Genomic DNA, 21,826 nt, shown 5'->3' with positions numbered 1-21,826 from the left:
CAAAACAGACAGCTCTCCCCGTGATCTGCGTGGGTTTTCTCCAAGTGCTCCGGTTTCCTCCCACACTCCAGAGACGTACAGGTTTTTAGGTTAATTGGCTTGGTATAATTATAAATGGTCCCGAGTGTGCAGGATAGTGCTAGTGTACGGGGATAGCTGGTCGGCGCGGACTCGGTGGGCCGAAGGGCCTGTTTCCGCACTGTATCTCTAAACTAAACTAAACACGGATGATTCCTTTCCCCTCACAGATGCCATTTGACCCATGCACTTCATTTAGCAGTTTGTTTACAGTTCCTGGTTCCAACATCGAGTTGCAGAGAGCTTCATCGAGCTGAGCAAGAGATGTCCACTTTAATGCCTAATGTTCCTGCAAGTTCCCAACACTGTCAAACGTCCCCAAAAATCAATGTGTAGGAAGGAACTGCAGATGCTGGTTTACACCAAAGATGGACACAAAATGCTGGAGTAACTCAGCGGGACAGGCAGCATCTCTGGAGAAAAGGAATGGGTGACATTTTGGGTCGAGACCCTCCTTCAGGCACGGACATGGTGGGCCAGAGGACCTGTTTCCGCATTGTATCTCTAAACAAAACTAAACTATGGAACAAGTTCATAGAACAAAGAACAGTACAGCATAGGAAAGGGCACTTTGGCCCACAATGTTTGTGCCGAACATGATTCCACATTAAACTGATCTCATCTGCCTGTATATAGCCCACAATCTATTCCCTGCACTTCCATGTGGTTATCTATAAGCCTCTTAAACGCCATTATTGTATCAGCCTCCACCACCACCTCAGACAATATATTCCAGGCCCCCACTGCTCTCTCTGCAAAAAAAAAACACTTCAAAACTTCTCCATTAAACATTTACATTGATCTGAACTTAACCTAGACACAAAGTGCTGGAGTAATTCAGCGGGTCAGGCAGCATCTCTGAAGATAAAAGATGGCTGAAATTTCAGGTCAGGATTCTTCTTCAGACTGCTGTGTTCTCACATTTGTCCAATTTCTTTTTATTCACTTATTGCATTGTCTGCCTTTCCAGAGATAATATAAGAACAGAATCTATGTGGTGTAGAAGGCCACGTGGCCCATCGAGTATTAGTTTAGTTTAATTTAGAGATACATATCAGAAACATGCCCTTGGGCCCGCTGAGTCTGAGCTGACCGGTGATCCCCGTACACTAACACTATCCTACACACGCTAGCGATAATTTTCAACTTACCGAAGCCAAATAACTACAAACATGTACATCTTTGGAGTGTAGGAAGGCACCCGGAGAAAACCCACACTGTCACAGGGAGAATGTACAAACTCCATACAGGCAGCACCCTTAGTCAGGATCGAACCTGGGTCTCTGGTGCTATAAGGCAACAACTCTACCGCTGTGCCACCATGCCGCCACTCATGCCCGTTGTTGTGCATTTCACAATGAACTTTCCCTTAGTCTTGCTAATTATTTTCTGTCAAGTTACCTATCCAAATTCTTTTTCTGTTTCTGATATCCCTGTAGGTGTTGGGTTCCAGATACCAAACACTCGCTATGAAAGAAAGGATTCATCTCGTACTTTGATGATGTGCGTCTTGGCAGCACAGCAGCACAGTTGGTGGAATGGCTGCCTTGCCAATCCTAATGCCCCGTGCTATTTGTATGGAGTCTGCACATTCACCCTGAGATGATGTGGGTTTCCCCTAGGGTTTCCGTTTCTTCCCACATCACAAAATCATGCCGGTTCAAATGTAGTTCAATACACATTTAAACTAAATATAAATTACCCCAACCTTTAAGTGAGTGGTGGAATCTGGGGGGAGTTGATGGGCCGTGAGATTTAAATGGGATTAGTGTAAGTACTTGCTTGATGGTCTGTTTGGCCTCAGTGGACTGAAGGGACTGCTCCCTTGCTGTTTGACCTACTAAATCTATGAAACGTTTCCCTTGTATCTTTGACTCTCACCTTAAACGTATCTAGTGCACTCAAGCTGTCTGCAAATGGGAACAGCTTCTCTCAATTTTACCCCATTGAAACCTTTGTCAGCCCTCCTGTCATTCCCGTTTACTGGGAGGGTAACAGCCTCATCTTCTCCTGTCAAACCTTGCAGCTAAAATCCATCGATTCTGGAACAATTCAAGTAAATTCTTCCTCCTGCCTCTATCAGACCCTCAAATCCTTCTTAAACTACAATAAACAAATTTGGCTGCAATACTTTATTGTTACCTAGCCGATGTATTTTAAAGGTTTAAGAAAACTCCTTTCTTCTCTACTGCTTGCCTCTTTTTTATGTATTTTTCTTTTTGCGATTTTTTAACAGTTTTGGACATACTGGCAAAGTGATTACGTTGAAGCAATGTGAAGCTAGAGTGTAAAGATTGAGTTGTAGAGTCTGTAACTACAAGTGACTTGAGGCTGCAGTTGATTAACTGATGCAGAAATGTTGGATGTTTTAACTAATACTAGACCAAGTGGACCCGTTGGGCCCAAACCTCTTCTGCATTGGTGCAGCACCCTCGCCTCCCCCTTCCACCCCCTTTCCTCCCCCTTTCCCCTCCCCCTCCCGTCCCCCACACTCCATCCCCTTCAACCCCCTTATCCTCCCTCCTCCCCCTCCCTCCTCTCCCTCCCTCCCGTCCTCGGAGATAGATTTAAACTGTAAAATGTGAATAACTTTAAAAATATAACACCAATTTCAATTAAACTTCTTCCATTAGCACCGAAGGGACGACGGTGAGTAAGGTGGGCCTAAAATTGTTGCACTATCGTGTACTGTTTTGGCTGTAGTTCAGGAACAAACAAACAAACAAACAAGAGTTTTAGTATATAGATACTATAGGGGAGCAAACGTTTCACTCTCGTGGTTCACCCTGCATGGTCCTTCAGTTCGGTGGCCTCTCGAGTCGTGGAAAATGCTCAGCAGCATATGCACGCCACTTGCCAGCGAGAAGAATTGTCCAGGGCATAACCTTCTCCTGTACATACTGTCATATGGTAAGTCTGTGAATGACTGACGGCAAAAGGAGATTATTCTGCTGTAGAAACACTGTCAGCACTTTCCCCTGCTACACAGCTCACTGCAATGTAAAGATGTAGCACTGACATTTTACAAAACCTGCATGAGTTAGGCAGGTGTAGGAATGATGGACGGCTGTGGGAGAATGGGTAGGAAGGAACTGCAGATGCTGGTTTGCACCGGAGATAGATGCAAAATGCTGGAGTAACTCAGCGGGACAGGCAGCATTGCTGGAGAGAAGGAATGGATGACGTTTCAGGTTAAGACCCTTTCTTCAGACTCAGTGGTGCAGTCGTAGAGTTGCTGTCTTACAGTGCCACAGACTCAGGTTCGATCCTGACCACGGGTGCTGTCTGTACGTAGTTTCTACATTCTCCCTGTGACCACGTGGGTTTTCTCCTGTTTCCTCCTACACTCCAAAGACGCACAGGTTTGTAGGTTAATTGGCTTCAGTAAAAAATTTCCCTAGGATAGTGTTAGCTTCCGGGGATCACTGCTTGGTGTGGACTCGGTGGGCCGAAGTGCCTGTTTCCACTCTGTATCTCTAAAGACTAAAAGTCTAAAGTGATCAGGAAAGATAGGTGGCAACCTGAAATGTTGCCTGTCCATTCCCTCCCCAATACTGCCTGACCCAATGAGTTCCTCCAGCACTTCTGAAGAAGGGTCTCGACCCAAAACGTCACCCATTCCTTCTCTCCAGAGATGGTGTCTGACTCGCTGAGTTACTCCAGCTTTTTTGAGTCTATCTTCGGTTTAAACCAGCATCTGCAGTTCCTCCCTACACATTATGATTTTATTTTGTTTGCATTTCTAAGGTCCTGGAAGCCACAGTAATTTTTGAGGTATGTCATAAATAATAACATTGTGGCAAATGTCAGAAGATCGCCTTGGTTGGCTCTTGTTCCACTTTGACACGAGGTTAGCACTTTGAAATGAAAATGGAATGCCTCGTGCTAATAAACTGAAGAGCTTTGTTCCCACGGGGATGGAATAATGTAGGAAATAATCAGGGACTCTTGCATTGTGCTTTTTCTTTTCTCCTCACTGACAACATAATTCCGAGAGGAATACTTTGTTACTCTTCTCTGGAAGGCTTGTATGTAGTATATGCAAACACTTTATTCCCTCTGCAAATGGAAAGGCTCGACGTGGGACTTCTGAAAAGATGTATAAATGTATACAATCTATTACAATTTTTGCAATTTATCACAAATTTTATACAATTTATCCTCTTGCTGTTTCTTTTCATTTTCAAGAATTTGGTGAAAGGCTTATAAAAGCATTTTCCACTTGAATGCACAATACCGGGTATCACAATAGCGAAACACGATCCCACGATTGTAATATTCTATCCTATTGTCGCACCCCTTCACTTTCTGCCGGAGACCAAAAAGCAAGACAGGTAGAAATTCATCCTCTGTTGTGTGTGCTAAATATGCAGTGTCGTTCGGTATACTTATTGAACTCTTCTTCTGAAATTCTCTTCTGTTGAACCACCGCAACTGCTCCCACTTGCACTAAATCATTCATGACATAAACATCAAAAGAAACAAACCATGTAATATTTATGCATAAATTCTATTTATATGTGAACTGTTGGATTTATTTTTCCAAGTACAATTTAAGATACTTTCCAAAACAGAAATTGCATTTCCTTATGCAGACATCTTTCTCGTTGTCTTCACATTGACAGCCAAGTAGGAAGTGAATGTGGTGTGAGTCCTCGAGTCACAATGGTAACCTTTGTTCCTAAACCAACTCTCTAGTCTGCTCCAGGCCATTTCATCCTGCAGTAGATAGGAAATTACTGTTTAATGTCCCAACTTCATGGGCTCCTTTTGACCACCAGTTTTCAGGTATCTGCTCATCCTCATACTACCAGCTTCACCCTTTTAATTGAGGAAGGAACCGCAGATGCTGGTTTTCACCGAAGATAGACAGAAAATGCTGGAGTAACTCTGCAGCTTCCACTCAAGTGGTATGAATATTGATTTCTCTAACGTTCAGTGACCCTTACATTCCCCCTCTCTCCCTCCCTCCCCATCTTAGTTCTCCAACTAGTTTCACTGTCCTCCTGATTAATGTTACTGATTGTATGCCTTGTTGTCACCTTCCCCTCAGCTAACAATGAACAATTCAACATTTCCTTGATCATTGTCTGCTCTGATCTTGTTTTTTTCGCACCTTGTCCTTCCATACACGATACGGTGCGATACGATAGAACTTTATGTATCCCAGGAGGGAAATTGATCTGCCAACAGTCATAAAAACACAAAATACATGAAACATGAAATTAAAGTGACGAGTGGAAAAGATTGGGGAATGTGCAAAGATTGGGGGTGGGGAGGGTGAGGGAGGGAGAAGGGAGGAGGGAGGGGAATCAGTTTCAGTCTACCTCACGATAGAAGGGGGAGGAAATGTAAAGTTTGATAGCTACAGGGAAGAAGGATTTCCTGTGGCGTTCTGTCTTGCATCTTGGTGGAACCAGTCGGTTGTTTAAGGTGCTCCTCAAGGCTCCCTCTCCCCAGACTCTCAGTCTGAAGATGGGTCTCAACCTGAAACGTCACCCATTCCTTCTCTCCAGACATGCTGCCTGAGTTACTCCAGCACTTTGTGTCTGTCCTTTTGTTTGCACTGTGTTACGCAATCCATTACCAAATCTTTGCAAATCTTGTCTTGTCTGTTTCACAAAGTGCTATTGATGCCGCCTTGTCCTTGGCTGTATGGTCTTGTTTCTGCTCTGTTCTTTCTGCCTCGAGGCCATTGAGCAGTTATCAGCAATATTCATTCATCTCAGTCCTACCGCTGACGGAAGTGGACTCCATCATCTGCTCAGCATGCCTCCCAGCCCACATCGAAATGAGACAGAACATATTTAATTTGCATGCATAATACAAATTATTTTCCAAATGATTTAATATACCTGATCTTCCCTGGAGCTGTTAAACATATTACTTGGTTTGGAGAGCGATTAAAATATATCAAGCTTCCTCTGCAATACTTTTATCAATCATTTGATAGAATTTTCATTCTGTTTTATCTTCCCATTGAACCAAGTACAGCTTCAAATTATTTTCCATACCACATGCTGATTACTAAATTGTTAAATGCATTTTGTGTTTATTTGGATTTTGATGCATTAATTCTTCAAGAGTAAAGAGCAAGAGAAACAAACTGTACAAAGTAAAGCAGGAGTCCCATGTATATTTAATTTCTGTTAAAATGTATGATATTAATATTTTTTGTTTTAAACATTGAATCTGGATGTTAACAAATAATCTGGGCGCCTCTGGCTCAATAAATGCCCAGCAAGGAAAACAGGGATATGCGGACCACAATATTAGCAGTTGATCTGCAGTGTTGGTTGCTCCAGTTGAGCTGGAAGGACATATGAGATAGCTGCCCTTAATATCATGGGCTGTGATGAATGTGAATTACCTAGGCTGTCCAAGCCCAGTAACTATTCTGTGAACACTATCAGCAGATGCTTGGATGGGTGCGACTTGGATGGGTTTCTGTGGCCCCGTCATTGTGATTGCTAAATCCATCAGGGCCAAGGAGCATGTGGGTCTGCTGTTTACTTCTGTATGTGTCATGCCAACAGGGATGTAATGCTGAGGCTTTATAAGGCACTGGCCAGACCGCATTTGGAGTATTGTGAGCGGTTTTGGGCCCCGTATCTGAGGAAGGATTTGTTGGCATTGGAGAAGGATGAGAGGATGAGAGGGGATCTTATCGAAACGTATAAGATTATTAAGGGGTTGGACATGTTAGAGGCAGGAAACATGTTCCCAATGTTGAGGGAGTCCAGAACCAGGGGCCACAGTTTAAGAATAAGGGGTAGGCCATTTAGAACAGAGATGAGGAAAAACTTTTTTAGTCAGAGAGTTGTGAATCTGTGGAATTCTCTGCCTCAGAGGGCAGTGGAGGCCAATTCTCTGAATACATTCAAGAGAGAGCTAGATAGAGCTCTTAAGGATAGCGGAGTCAGGGGGTATGGGGAGAAAGCAGGAACGGGGTACTGATTGAGAATGATCAGCCATGATCACATTGAATGGCGGTGCTGGCTCGAAGGGCCGAATGGCCTACTCCTGCACCTATTGTCTATTGTCTATTGAGAGGGTCCAGGGGAGGTTTACGAGAATTAACCCAGGAATGATTGGATTAACATGTGATGAACATTTGATGGCACTGAGCCTGGACGTGCTACAGTTGAGAAGGATGAGGTGGGACCTCATTGAAACGTACCGAATAGTTGAAAGGCCTGGATAGAGTGAATGTGGAGAGGGTGGTGCCACTAGTGGGAGAGTCTAGGATCAGAGGCCGTAGTCTCAGAATAAAAGGACGTAAATTTAGAAAGGAGATGAGGAGGAATTTCTTTGGTCAGAGGGTGGCCTTATAATCGAGTCCACGTCGCAAGATTAGAAATAGTTCAACCAGAGCTGAACACACGTCTCTGCATCTACAAACAATTGCACCTTGTGCTTCTTGTGCTTCTTGTGCATGGTGGTGGAAAGACTGGTGGAAATAGGGCCTCGACGTGAACGCTCTTTCCTTGGCCCCAGAGGGTGATAAATCTGTGGAATTCATTGTCACAGACAGCTGTGGAGGCCAAGTCGTTAGGTATTTTTAAGTTGGAGATTCATGATTCATGATTAATACGGGTGTCAGGGGTTATGGGGAGAAGGCAGGAGAATGGGGTTGAGAGGGGTAGATAGATCGGTCATGAGTGGCGGAGTAGACTTGATGGGCCGAACGGCCTAATTCTCCTCCTGGAATTGTTGAACCCAATGTAAGAGCAAAAAAAATTGACTTCGTCTTTGAATAAGTAGAGCTGCAACTGCATAAGCAAGTCACAGGGCGTCAGTGACATTGATGATGATGTACTGCTCAGTCTGCAGCAAAAGCTCTTGAGACGTTGACAGCTCTCTGTTGGGAGGCTGTTGGACAAGTGCCCTGCCTGCAGACGGCAGTGATATTTCTTCCGCGGCTCCTTCTTGTCGTGCCTTGCACTCGTATTTGCTGGAGCCTTCAGCATTTGTCAACCAGCACTCTCCCCTTGCCCAGCGAATTTCCTGCCCGCAACCTCTGGCGAAGTTGGGACCATTGGTGAGCCTGCTAAATGATACTCTTCCATCTGTTCTCCTGCCAAAAGCTTGTTTGTTCAATAAACTTACAAAAGGCATTTGTTTATTATTTTGGTCGTACTATTGCAAAAATGAACACGGATTGATATGGTAATAAGTACAAGAATACACTTGTGTCCATTGTACCACTCAGCAGGACAGTATGTGCTGTGTGTAATAAAAAAAAACACGTTCCATAACTTGGCAGCACATGGCCTTGATTCTGAAAATGAACACAATGTAAGCCACTGTTTGAATCTTAAAGTGTCATTCAGAAACAGAGCGGTGGGAACAACAAGATGGGCTGGTGAGTAAAACTCCCTACCACACGAAACAATGTTTTATATTGTTTTGTGATGTTTAGAAACACAGTGGGAACAAGGTCCTTCGACCCGCCGAGTCCGGGCCGACCAGCAATCATCTGTACGCTAGTTCTGTCCGACACACTAGGGACAATTTACAGAGGCCAGTTAACCTACAAACCTGCACATCTTTAGAATCATGATCATAAGCGAATGGATTAGAATTAGGCCATTCGGCCCATCAAGACGTACAGGTATGTAGGTTAATTGGCTGGGTAAATGTAAAAATTGTCCCTAGTGGGTGTAGGATAGTGTTAATGTACGGGGATCACTGGGCGGCACGGACTTGGAGGGCCAAAAAGGCCTGTTTCCGGCTGTATATATATGATATGATATGATATGATATGATAAGTCTACTCTGCCATTCAATCATGGCTGATCTATCTCTCCCTCCTAACCCCATTCTTCCGCCTTCTCCCCATAAACCCATGACCCACTGTGGGAGGAAACTGGAGCACCAGGCCAAAGCCCATGGGGTCACAGAGTGAATGTGCAAACTCCGTGCAGACAGTATCCGTGGTCGGGATTGAACCCGGATCTCTGGGGCTGTAAGGCAGCAACTCTACCACTGCACTACCTTGCCGCCACTGTGAATGGTGAATTAGACTTAGCCCCCAAAAAAATGAACAGCAGTGGCCATGGTGAAAGTGCATCTGGGGAGAATGAAAGATGGCTGCAATAGTTCCACTCCTCCAGCCTTTGATGAATCAGGAAGCTGTCAATATTGTGGTGGAAATCGGAAGTTGTAAGCACAACTGCAAGCTGGCATTCACGGTTGCTGAAAGGCCTCAGTTCAGCTCCTTCGTCAATGGGTGATAGAGGATTAGATCGCTTCGGTTGTCGGGAAAAGAAAAAAAGGGCTTGGAAAATAAAAGTCTTGACGAGATCTTCAAAAAGTCCAGCGTTTTCTTTGATCACAAATCAAATCCCTGGATCGCCCAGGCAATTTATTTTCAAAGTCTAAAAACATAGCTTGATTCAAGGTAATGGAAGAAAGGCTCATGGGCCAGCTCATTGAATCCTTAGACAGGCAGAAAGCTTCATTGGTAAAGGAGAAGTTCACTGCAGCTCAGACTCCAAATAGAACCAGAACAGGCGGCCACAAGTAGACTGATCAATACACTGACCACCCAATCACTCACAGTCACAGTTTAGTCATTCTGCCAGTGGAAAGATGGCCCTAAGCTGCAAAGAAGTGTAGAGAAGATAGACAAGGTTGTTGCCAGGACTTGTAGGTCTGAGTTATAGGAAGAGATTGGGCAGGCTGTGACTTTATTCCTTGTAGTGTAGGAGATTGAGAGGTGATCTTATAAAGGTCATACTGTCATAGAGTCATACAGTGTGGAAACAGGCCCTTTGGCCCAACTTGCCCACACCGACCAACATGTCTCATCTACACTAGTCCCACTTGCCTGCATTTGGCCCTGGTCTCTCTAAACCTGTCCTATCCATGTACCTGTCTAATTGCTGCTTAAACGTTGTGATAGTTCGTTGTGATAGGGCGTGCAGCGTAGGTTTACTAGGTTAATTCCCGGAATGGCGGGACTGTCGTATGTTGAAAGACTGGAGCGACTAGGCTTGCATACACTGGAATTTAGAAGGATGAGAGGGGATCTTATCGAAACGTATAAGATTATTAGGGGGTTGGACACGTTAGAGGCAGGAAACATGTTCCCAATGTTGGGGGAGTCCAGAACAAGGGGCCACAGTTTAAGAACAAGGGGTAGGCCATTTAGAACAGAGATGAGGAAAAACTTTTCAGTCAGAGAGTTGTGAATCTGTGGAATTCTCTACCTCAGAAGGCAGTGGAGGCCAATTCTCTGAATGCATTCAAGAGAGAGCTAGATAGAGCTCTGAAGGATAGCGGAGTCAGGGGGTATGGGGAGAAGGCAGGAACGGGGTACTGATTGAGAATGATCAGCCATGATCGCATTGAATGGTGGTGCTGGCTCGAAGGGCCGAATGGCCTCCTCCTGCACCTATTGTCTATTGTCAACTACCTCCTCCAGCAGCTCGTTCCATACACCCACCACACTTTGCATGAAAAAGTTACCCCTCAGATTCCTATAAAATCTTTCCCTGTTCACCTTAAGCCTATGGGGAATTGAACCCCAAAGGGCATAGGTTTAAGTAAAGAGGGGAAAGATTTAAGAGGAATCCGAGGGGAAAAATTTTCACACAAAGGGTGGTACGTGTATGGAATGAACTGCCAGAGGTAGTGGTTGAGGCTGGTACAAAAAAACATTTTAAAGAATTTGGACAGAAAAATGGATAGGAAAGGTTTAGAGGGAATGTGGAACAAATAGGATGAGTTTATTTGACCGTCTTGACCAGCATAAATGAGTGGACCCTGTTTCTCTGTTGGATGACTCTAAGGCCTTCGGGGAATGGAATTAGGGTCAACAAAAATAAAAGATTGAAAGAAGGCTACGGAGTGTTTGCCAATAATTCGAGATTCACAGGAAAAGCCTTCCAGAAGACGGGCCATTGATGATTTTGGGGCAATAGCCAATAAAAAAATAACATGGGCTAAACGAGGGTGGGAATCAGAAGAAACGACGTTCAGTTCCACCACTGATTTTCCGGCACCCTTGGTTCCAGAGGCTTTCTGTACCATGTGTGTCGCTGGACCAACAGAGGTCAGGGTCCCTGAGAGGAGTTGAGCGTCACCGGAATGGACTGCCAAGGGGCTGAGAGACTGGCTCGATACGTCGGCCTCGGAGGTTGGCGATGGAGGCGGATCTGCCGGCTCCAGCCGGGCCGGAGTTCCAGAGCCCCGGCCGCAGGGGGCAAATGCCACCTGCCGATGGGCCGCGGAAGGCCCGGTGAGATCAAGATCGGCCACCTCACCCATTCTCGGGGGGGGGGGGGGATTTTGTCCGGATTAAAGTAGGTGCTGGACCACCAATTGCCAGAAAATCAGTGGTGGAGCTATACAGGGGTTTCTGTTTCAAGTCACAATGTAACTGTTGGACCGTCGAAAATTCATCCAGATGGGTACATCGTATGCTCAACCATCGGGCATTTTACTCTGAAGCTGTGACCCGTCATAGAATTGTTGTGACTGTCAACTTTCTATAAGTCTACTAATTACTTCCCCATCCGCCCATTCCACAACAGACTAGTTTGTGCTTCAGTCCACTTATTTGTTACCTGAGATCTCAAATGCTTTGGGGACAGTTGCTTGTTTGCTGCCAGCAGTTGTCCTTGGTGTGTTCACCTAACCACTGATCTTTGTGTTTCCTGACATTTGGGACCAAACCAATGCTTTCCAGAGACATGAATTAATTTAACTCCCATCCATTGCAGGGAGTGAGGTGACAGTTCTGTTTGCCGAGTTAAACCGTACAAACAGCTGTGCAAATCCAGATTGTTAGAGCTCGTTCACAGAACACAGAGGAAGAGTCACTCCCATGAGAAATATCAGTTGACCATTGCTCAAGTAAATTAGCATTAGAAATGATAAATATTCGATTCAACAAATTAAAAGGAAAGTCTCCGGGATTTTCTTCGAATGTAAGTCGTGTTACATAGCAGTCAATCTTAGTATCCTCATGCAAATCTGACCAATTAAAGCTGAATATTCTCTGTGTTGGGTCAGGAATAATATCCGTAATCTCAGGCAAATGATGTCTGCTGTTGTGACTTTGAAGGTGACACGTGGAGGCTGGAACTGTTGACGTTAAAAGGTCTTTTATTCAACATAAGCAAATATTGAAGAGAAAGCCCGATGGAGGATTTGCTTCTGGGCGAATCTCAGTGGAATTCAAAATACCATTGAGTTTTTACACGCTGAGGAACAAAGATAACAGAAGATGATGGAATGCAATTTCAATTGTTACAATAGAGATGGGCAGTGGCCCAGTTGGTGAAATTGCTGCCTTTCAGCACCAGTGACCCAGGTTCAATCCTGACCTGAGTGCTGTCTGTGTGGAGTTTGCATGTTTTCCCTGTGACCGTGTGGGTTTCCTCCAACATCCCAAAAATGTGCGGGATTGTAGGTTCTCTGAAAATTGCTCCAAGAGTGTAGGGAATGGATGCGAAAGTGGGATAACTTCAAACTAGTGAAAACAGGCCATTAATGGTCGGCATGGACTGAAAGGCCTGTTTCCATTCTGTATCTTTCATTCAATCTATTACATAATTCACTTCAATATTTGGTTCCATCAAGTTTCATAATTACAGTGGGAGCACTTCTTAACTGACAAGGCACTACAAGGCACAATATTAAACCACCTTTGTTGGGACAAGGTAATTCACACGGGTGGTCTCATGGCGTCTGAGAGCAGAGAGCCTGGACGCTAACTTAGCGTTACGAGCTGTCACTATATACACAAACCCTGAGCGTTGGGTAGCACAGTGGCGCAGCGGTAGAGTTGCTTCCTTTACAGCGCCAGAGACCCTGGTTCGATCCTGACTACGGGTGCTGCCTGTACGGAGCTGGTATATTCTCCCCCGTGACCGCATGGGTTTCCCATGGGTACTCCAGTTTCCTCCCACACTCCAAAGATGTACAGGTTTGTAGGATAATTAGCTTCAGTAAAAATTGTGAATTGTCCCCGGTGTGTAGGATAGTGCTAGAGTACAGTGATCGCTGGTTGGTACAGTCTCGGTGGGCCGAAGCACCTGTTTCCGAGCGGTATCTCTAAACTAAACTAAATTAATTGCTTAGTTGTAGATGTCTGATGCGTGGGTGTGACATCGGCCAATTAACATAGCATCCCTATCCGTACGTTTGGCCGATGCATACAAAGCCGTTTCATCACCATGTCAGTTGACAAACCATATTTCCTAAGTGGCATCCTGTTGTGAGTCAGTAGGCAGCTCTCTTCAGATGATAGTGCTTATTCATGCAGCAATATTTTTAATTCAAAACTAATTACTGCTTAGAGTTTACATTTTGAAAGAAAAGTTCATGAAAACTGGTCCTCGTTTGTATTAATGGCTACTCCATCTTACATTTTATACATCAACTTTTATACATACATACATCGGCACGGTGGCGCAGCGGTAGAGTTGCTGCCTTACAGCGAATGCAGCGCTGGAGACTCAGGTTCGGTCCTGACTACGGGCGCCGCCTGTACGGAGTTTGTACGCTCTCCCCGTGACCCGTGCGGATTTTCTCCGAGATCTTCGGTTTCCTCCCACACTCCAAAGACGTACAGGTATGTAGGTTAATTGGCTGGGCAAATGTAAAAATTGTCCCTAGTGGGTGTAGGATAGTGTTAGTGTTAGTGTGCGGGGATCGCTGGGCGGCGCGGACCCGGTGGGCCGAAGGGCCTGTTTCTGCGCTGTATCTCTAAATCTAAAAAAACTAAAAGTGCTTCATCCCAACATCTGCAAATATAAAATTATTTCTCCAGTGATTGGTTGCCATGATGATATTAATTTTCCAAAGCAAATCAGCACTGCTGCTAATGACAGCAATGTATTGAGCCTACTCGTGCTATGGTATTAAGCTGAATGTTCATCATGAATCAGAGCTGCCACCTGGATATTATGCACTAAGACTTGGGAATCTTGGCTGTGGTGGCCAAGTCAATGGATATTTTTAAGGCAGACGTAGATAGATTCTTGATTAGTACAGGTGTCTGGTGTTATGGGGAGAAGGCAGGAGAATGGGGTACCGAGGGAAAGATAGATCAGCCATGATTGAATGGCGGAGTAGACGATGGACCGAATGGCTTAATTCCACTCCTATCCCTTGTGAACTTATCTTTATTTTTCTCAGAAGCCCCGGAATGAGAAATTAAATCATCGCAATAAATTGCATTTTACACAAAATTACCAAACAATCGCTTAGTTTTCAAATAAAGTACTGACGGAATGAAAGAAAAAGAACGATTTTCTGAGGGCAATCAATTCTAGTCTGACTGATAATAAAATTCCGGCAAATACATCTGCTTTGAACAGATCCATGTATGTTATTTTCTCAGTTCCCACACGGAGCAATTTCAAATGGGAAAGCAAATCAAAGTAAAATTAAATGCATTCACAAATTCAACTTTTAAATGGAGCTATCAATCCTTTCAGATATGATTACATTTTCTGCAGATATTGGCTTATTAAATTTTTATCATGGTAATCAAATTTCAGTCATTTTTCTCCGGTATTTACCAAGAACAGGAAGGAATGTGCAATCTATTCATTTATTCACAATCCATAGCAGCGATAATGTGCAATAAGTGTCGCAATATTTTAATATAATTTATTTTGCACAGCCAATAATGGTGTTATTGTGCTCTGAAAAGAATCTCTCTGTTGCCTGAGCTCACCTCAAAATCGGGTAACGGAATTATTGAATTACTTGCAAAAACAAAAACTGCGGATGGTGGAGATCTGAAATGAAAGCAGTGAAAGATGCTAACAATTATCAGGTCAGACACCGTCTATGGAGAGAAACAAAATGATCTTTTATTGGAAGTGTACGGAATTAATCGTGTGTTACGTTGCAGTAAAGAGGGGTGGAAAGGACGAAGGGAATGATTGTGATAGGACAAAGACCAAATTTGTCCAGATGACACTGCTGCTCTTAGGCCATCTATGACAGGGAGATTAATACATCCAACTGCAACAGTTCAGTTTCTCTCTCCACAGACACCACCTAATCTACTGGACATTTCCAGTATTCTCTGTGCTTTCCGATTTCCAGCAACTGTTGTGTTTTGCATCTCACAGTTTGAGCATTTTTTCTTCTCTTTCTTCTGCTATTAATTTCCTTCCATGTGCATTTCCCTCACAAATCAGCCATGATCAAAAAGCATTGATCGCCCTCCCTTGGATGGCATTGACAGCAATGGCGTCATATTGTCAACCTTGGTCTCCACCCTATCACACATATTGCCCTCTTCACCACTTCCTCGTTGCAACTGAAAGCACACTTCCTTTCTCACTCTTCCAGTTCTGATGATGAATCATCAACCTGAGGCATAAACTCTGTTCTTCACCCCAGTTTCAGTTTAATTTATTGTCACGTGGGCCGAGGCACAGTGAAAAGCTTTTGTTGCGCGCTAACCCGGCAACGGAAAGACAATACATGATTACAATCGAACCATTTACAGTGTATAGATACATGAAAAGGCGACAATGTTTAGTGCAAAGTAAAGCCAGTAAGGTCTGACCATAGATAGTCCGAGGGTCACCAATGATGTAGATAGTAGTTCAGGACTGCACTCTGGTTGTGGTAGGATGACTCAGTTGCCTGATAGCAATTGGGCAAAGGTGCTGCCTGACCTGCTGAATATCCCCAGCATTTTCTGTTTTTACATTTTACGTTTTTTTACATTCAAACTGACCTTTTTATCTACTGCAAAGTAAAAAGTTCAAATGTACACATGTGTTTTGACATGAATTAAAGCTGGATTCTTTCTCCCCCTCAGATCTGCGACAAGGAATGGCATTACTACGTTGTCAATGTTGAGTTTCCTGTGGTAACATTGTACGTGGATGGAGTGATCTATGTCCCATACCTGGTGACAGACGATTGGCCCATCCATCCGTCGCACATTGATATGCAGCTGACTGTCGGAGCCTGTTGGCAGGGTAAGATCTTTCACTGGGGAAAGCAAGTAAAGTTTGGGTAGATATTACCATTTTGTTCCATGTTAGAAAGCCATTGAAGATAGCCATTTAAGCTTCACCAGCTTCATTCAACACAAATATGTAAAGAAAATATATGCTTTCTAAAACGATCAAAATCATTCAGTTTCCAACTTGTCTCGACCCGAAACCTCACCTACCACGTTCTCCAGAGGTAGACCCCCTGACCCGCTGCCTGACCCGCTGAGTTACTCCAGCGCTTTGTGTCGCTTTTAAAGGTCACCATAGTGTAATGTAATGCAATCTTCGTTTGTGACCATTTTAGAGTCATAGAGTCTTATAGCGTGGAAGCTGGTCCTTCAGCCCAACTTGTCCACACCGCCCATCATGTCCCATCCATACTAGTCCCACCTGCCTGCATTTGGGCCATATCCCTCTAAACTTGTTCACTCCATGTACCTGTCTAAATGATTCTTAAACGTTGCAATAGTACCTGCCTTAACTACCTCCTCGTGCACCCACCACCCTTAGTGCGAAAATGCTACCCCTCAGGTTCCTATCAAATCTTTTCCCCCTCACCTTAAAACTACGTTGTCTAGTTCTCCATTTCCCTACTCTGGGCAAGAGACTCTGTGCGTCTACCTGATCTATTCCTCTCATGATTTTGTACACCTCTATAAGATCACCCCACATCCTCCTGCGCTCCAAGGAATAGAGTCCAAGCCTGTTCAACCTCTCCCTACAGCTCAGGTCCCCAAGCCCTGGCAATATCCACACAGTATATTCAAAGTATAATAATTGTGCAGAACATTGTGAAACAATGACCTCCTATTGTAACTCTATCTTTGACTGCATTTTTACCGTTTTGGTTGCATGACTCCCATTGACTCCACAATTTACAAAATGTGTTATGGTATGCAAATAATACGATAGCTAATGTGGTATTCCTCAGTGCCACAAATTACGCAAGAATGGAATTTGTTGGACCAGTTCCCAGCAATGTCATCTGGCATCCTGCTTAACTAGTGAATGGTCATGCTTGATTTAATTGGTACAAACATAAAATATTGCAGATGCAGGAAATCCGAAATAAAAATAGAAGGCTGTAAATGCTTATCAGGACGGATATTTATCTAGTGAACGTTTCAGGTCAATAACTATTCTTCAGATTATATTGAACCTGCTTGTTAGCCCATGATTCCAATTGTGATGTAATCAGTTCTTCCCTCTACATTATTAAAAACGTTGACTACTTGCAGTGCTTTTACATCGTCAGAAAGTTCAATCCCATAGTGCACTTAGTCAGAAAGTTCAATCCCATAGTGCACGTTTTTAAGATAAAGTCCCCAGGCACATCATGTCCTCTTTTCCCAAGGAACTAATGTTGGTCAGCTCTGAAGGGCCACTTTGCTGCAAGTTTCTGTATTCTTTAGAAAAATCTACCCTGGAGTCTTCGATATTTTTGCAGAATAAAAAAACTGCAAAAATCTAATCCTAAAACATTAATTGCCTTTCACAGAGTCACACAGCGTGGAAATTGGCCCTTCGCCTCAACTTGCCCACAATAACCCTTCACTATGGGCACCCACAATGCCCTTCATACTGCCTGACTTGCGAAATGTTTCCAGTCATTCGAGTTTTTAATTCCTAATTAAATTTTATTTTTAATCAATTATAAATGTTCAATCCACCCTGTTTGAGATTACATAAACTTTTCTTCGCCTTGGGCCAATTGCCGAACTTTTCTGGAATGTGTAGGAAGGAACTGCAGATGCTGGTTTAAACCAAAGATAGACACAAAAAGCTAGAGTATTCAGTCTGAAGAAGGGTCTCAACCCAAAACGTCACCCATTCCTTCTCTCCAGTGATGCTGCCTGTCTCGCTGAGTTACTCCAGCTTTTTGTGTCGAACCTTTCTGGAATATCTGTTTGTCACAGCGCCAAATGGGGACATTTAGCAGTGTGTCAAATAGTCCTTATCTTGTGTAAGTGCTGTAAGGTCATAAGGAATAGGAGTAGAATTAAGCCATTCGGCCCATCAAGTCTACGCTGCCATTCAATCATGGCTGATCTATCTCTCCCTCCTGACCCCATTCTCCTGCCTTCTCCCCATACCCTCTGACACCTGTAAGGCAGCAACTCTACTGCTATACCACCGTGCCACCCTGCCAGAGACACAGGTTCAATCCTGACCTCTGGTCCAGTGTCCGCAGTATGCACGTTCTCCCTGAGTCCACCAGGGCTGCGCCAACCATCGATCACCCGTACATTAGTTTGAACACAACACCAAACGGGGACATTTAGCAATATGTCAAATAGTCCTTCTCTTGTGAATTTTAATGGGAGAAACATTCTTGGGAAATATCATTGCCATTTTCCATTCTCTGTTCATGAAAACCACCATATTAGCTGAATTCAAATCGGTTTTAAATTGTAGGTGTATTTGAATTATTTTGTGCCTGAGAAATAAAGATTCATTCAGAAGGAGTAGGATTGTAATGACTTACAAACTCTGCTGATCAAATGAACAGTAATCAATACTTTTTGAGGCTTCAGTTACAGATTTTTCTCTGTTAAAAATCAATGATGTCAGATTGCTATCATTTTTGATACCCAGATATAACCATAGGTAATATTTTTTTCCCGATAAATTAACCAATGTTGTATTTTAAATAGTCAGGACCATTATCAGAATACTGGCAAGTACTTTCAAATATTGTGATTAGCCCATCCATGTTTCATTTTGCCTAAAATTGACCTGTTTTTTTAAAATTGACCTTTGATTTGAATGGGAGGATTGTCACGTTTTTATTATGTTTTAGCTATTGGCCACATTTATTTGGAAATCCTTTCACACCGTTACCCTTGTGTTGAAGCTGCTAAACAGCAAATGGAACTCAACCCAGTGGCCATTGGAGTGACAGATTACAGATTACACATTGCAGCCACCGCCTGATTTTTGACATTTGTTTTAAGGCGCATTTAAATCGGCAGATTAGACTTTGCAAATTGTGTGTCAGGCTGCTTTGGAGGCAAATTGATTGGATATTTATTCCAAGTGCAAAGATTTCATGTTTTCCCATTTACACCTCAACTAATTGGTTGAATGATCAATGTAAATGAAGGGCAGTGTTGCCAAGGTAACAGATAGTTTAATTGGCAATAGAGGTTATATCTAATAGCTGTTGGACTGTGAGAACCATTGAAGGTCTTGTAAACGCGTAAGAAATTTTGGATCAGTGTATAGCTTCAGCTCCAGAGAAGGATGACACAAGCTTATTACGTTTATTCACAGTATCCAACTGGGTGCAGAAATATGGAGCAGAGTTTGGGGATTATAATTAAAATAAGTGCTCACATTTCACCTCTGGGATTGTTACAAATTTCCCAGCTGGATTGCATATACACTCTGGTTCGCAAGAAGACAAAAAATCATTCCTGGGGTTTGTCTTAAGTCTGATAATGATATCAGTGCCAACAAACTCAAAAATTGTGACCAATAGTACAAAAATAGTGCAGACCAACAAGCCTTTAACACCTTCTAACGTATAATTAAATTGTGTCACAATAGTTGGAAAAGCCAGCAAGAGCTAAAAGATGTAGACAGAGAACTAGATTTTTAAGGTGAGAGGGGCAAGATTTAATAAGAACCCAAGGGGCATCTTTTTCACACAGAGTGTGGTAGGTATATGAAATGAACTGCCAGAAGAGGTGGCTGAGGCAGGTACAATTATAGCAGGTACTATAACAACATTTAAAAGACATTTGGACAGGTGCATGGATCGGAAAGGTTTAAGAGGGCCATGGACCAAATGCAGGCAGGTAGGACTAGTGTAGATGGGGCATCTTGGTCAGCGTGGGCAAGTTGGGCCAAAGGTTGATGACTAGATTAGAATCATGGTCATACAACACAAATACAGACCTTTTGGTTCTACCATGTCCACGCTGACCACAAAGCACCCATTTACACGAATCCCATTTTTAGTCTCCCCCACATTCCCTTTTGGATTCTCCCGCTACTCTCACTAGAGGCAACTTACATCAGCTGATTAACCTACCACCTCACATACCTTTGGGATGTGGGAGGACAGCATTCCATGCGGAAAAGTGTGCAGGTCCACTCGGGCAGCATCAGAGGTTAAGACTGAACCCTGGTTGCCAGAACTATGTGGCTCTACTACCTGAAACACGCTGCTAACCACACTCCATGCTCATAATAGTTTGGGCATCCATTGTACTGTTCTATTACTCCAGTTCCTTATCCAAATGCTGTCTGTACAGAGTTTGTACGTTCTCCCCGTGACCGTGTAGGTTTTCTCCGAGATCTTCGTTTTCCTCCCACACTCCAAAGACGTCCAGGTTTGTAAGTTAATTGGCTTGGGTTTGTATACTTGGTATAAGTGTAAATTGTCCCTAGTGTGCGTAGGTTTATGATAATGCGTGGGGATCACTAAACGGTGTGGACTCGGTGAGCTGAAGGGCCTATTTCTGCACTGTAGCTCTAAACTAAACTAACAGATACCCTGCATGGGCTCAGCCTGAGTTAACTCAGCAAATAAAGTTTTGCTCAAGCCACGTTTGACCTCCATAATTCTCAGAGATGACTCCAATTGGCACGGTACAATTCCTGATGGATGGCTTTGGAATTAGGAAAAAAATCACCAACATTCTCGGTGAGATGACTTGAGGTTTAATGTTTGTGCCTGTTTAATTTATGGAGGAGGTCAAACTTTATTTGATGTAGTGACTCAGATTGAGCCATGCAGGATACCAATTGGATAAGGAACTGGAGTAATAGAACATAGAAGAGTACAGCACTGGGACAGGCCCTTCGGCCCAAAATATCCATGCCGAACATAATGCCAACCTAAGCCAAACTCATCTGCCTGCACATGATCCATATCCCTCCATTCCCTGCATGTCCATGTGCCTATCCAAAAGGCTCTTTAACACTACTATCGTATCTACCTCCACGACCACCCCTAGCAGCGCATTCCAAGTACCCACCACCCTCTGTGTTAAAAAAAAAACTTGCTCACACATCCCCTTTAAACTTTGCTCCTCTCATCTTAAAGTTATGTCTGCTAGTCTTTGACATTTCCTTCCTGGGAAAATGGTGCTGACCATATATCCTATCTGTGCCTCTGATCATTTTATCTCCTACTATCAGGTCTCCCCCTCAACCTCCAGCATTCTAGGGAAAATGATCCAAGTTTGTCCAATCTTTCCTTGTAGCTAATACACCCTCGTCCAAGGAGCAATCCAGTAGACCTCTTCTTCACCCTCTCCAAAGGCTCCACATCCACCCTGTAATTTGGCAACCTTTATCCGTGATGAATTCTGACAAATAGGTAAACGGGGAAAAGGGATAAAGAAAATATATTACCAATGTAAAAAGATCAGGAGACACCAGCTTCCAGGAGGAGAGCAAAATTCATTTAATATTGTTTAGGAAAGGCATTAACATTGATCTAATATAATAAGAAAATAACTGCAGATGCAGGTACAAATCGATTTATTCACAAAATGCTGGAGTAACTCAGCAGGTCAGGCAGCATCTCGGGAGAGAAGGAATGGGTGACGTTTCGGGTCGAGACCCTTCTTCAGACATTGATCTCCCGTCTTTCTCATGAACATGTACAATTGCTGTGACTCAGTAGCCCATTCATAGTAGGATCTGTCCATCAAACAAAACGAAACCTGATTTAACATTAAAAATAGAAATAATGAACATAACAAGTTAATGTAATCATGTATTGTCTTTCTGCTGACTGGTTAGCATGCAACAAA

At 43.5% G+C, this 21,826-nt stretch overlaps 1 protein-coding gene across 1 annotated transcript in view; it reads left to right on the top strand.

Annotated features, from left to right (window-relative positions):
• The window catches only part of clstn2a (calsyntenin 2a), a 413,239-nt gene that overhangs the window by 353,107 nt on the left and 38,306 nt on the right, over window positions 1–21,826 (top strand). Inside the window, exon 10 of the mRNA XM_078410820.1 lies at window positions 15,878–16,040. Coding sequence (XP_078266946.1) covers window positions 15,878–16,040 — 163 coding nt within the window. The remainder of the gene's footprint in view (window positions 1–15,877; window positions 16,041–21,826) is intronic.

The sequence above is a fragment of the Rhinoraja longicauda genome, chromosome 13 (assembly GCF_053455715.1).
Source record: "Rhinoraja longicauda isolate Sanriku21f chromosome 13, sRhiLon1.1, whole genome shotgun sequence".
Classification (NCBI taxonomy): Eukaryota; Metazoa; Chordata; class Chondrichthyes; order Rajiformes; family Arhynchobatidae; genus Rhinoraja; species Rhinoraja longicauda.
The sequence above is the reverse complement of the archived record's forward strand: the minus strand, read 5'-3'. Positions and strand labels throughout refer to the sequence as shown.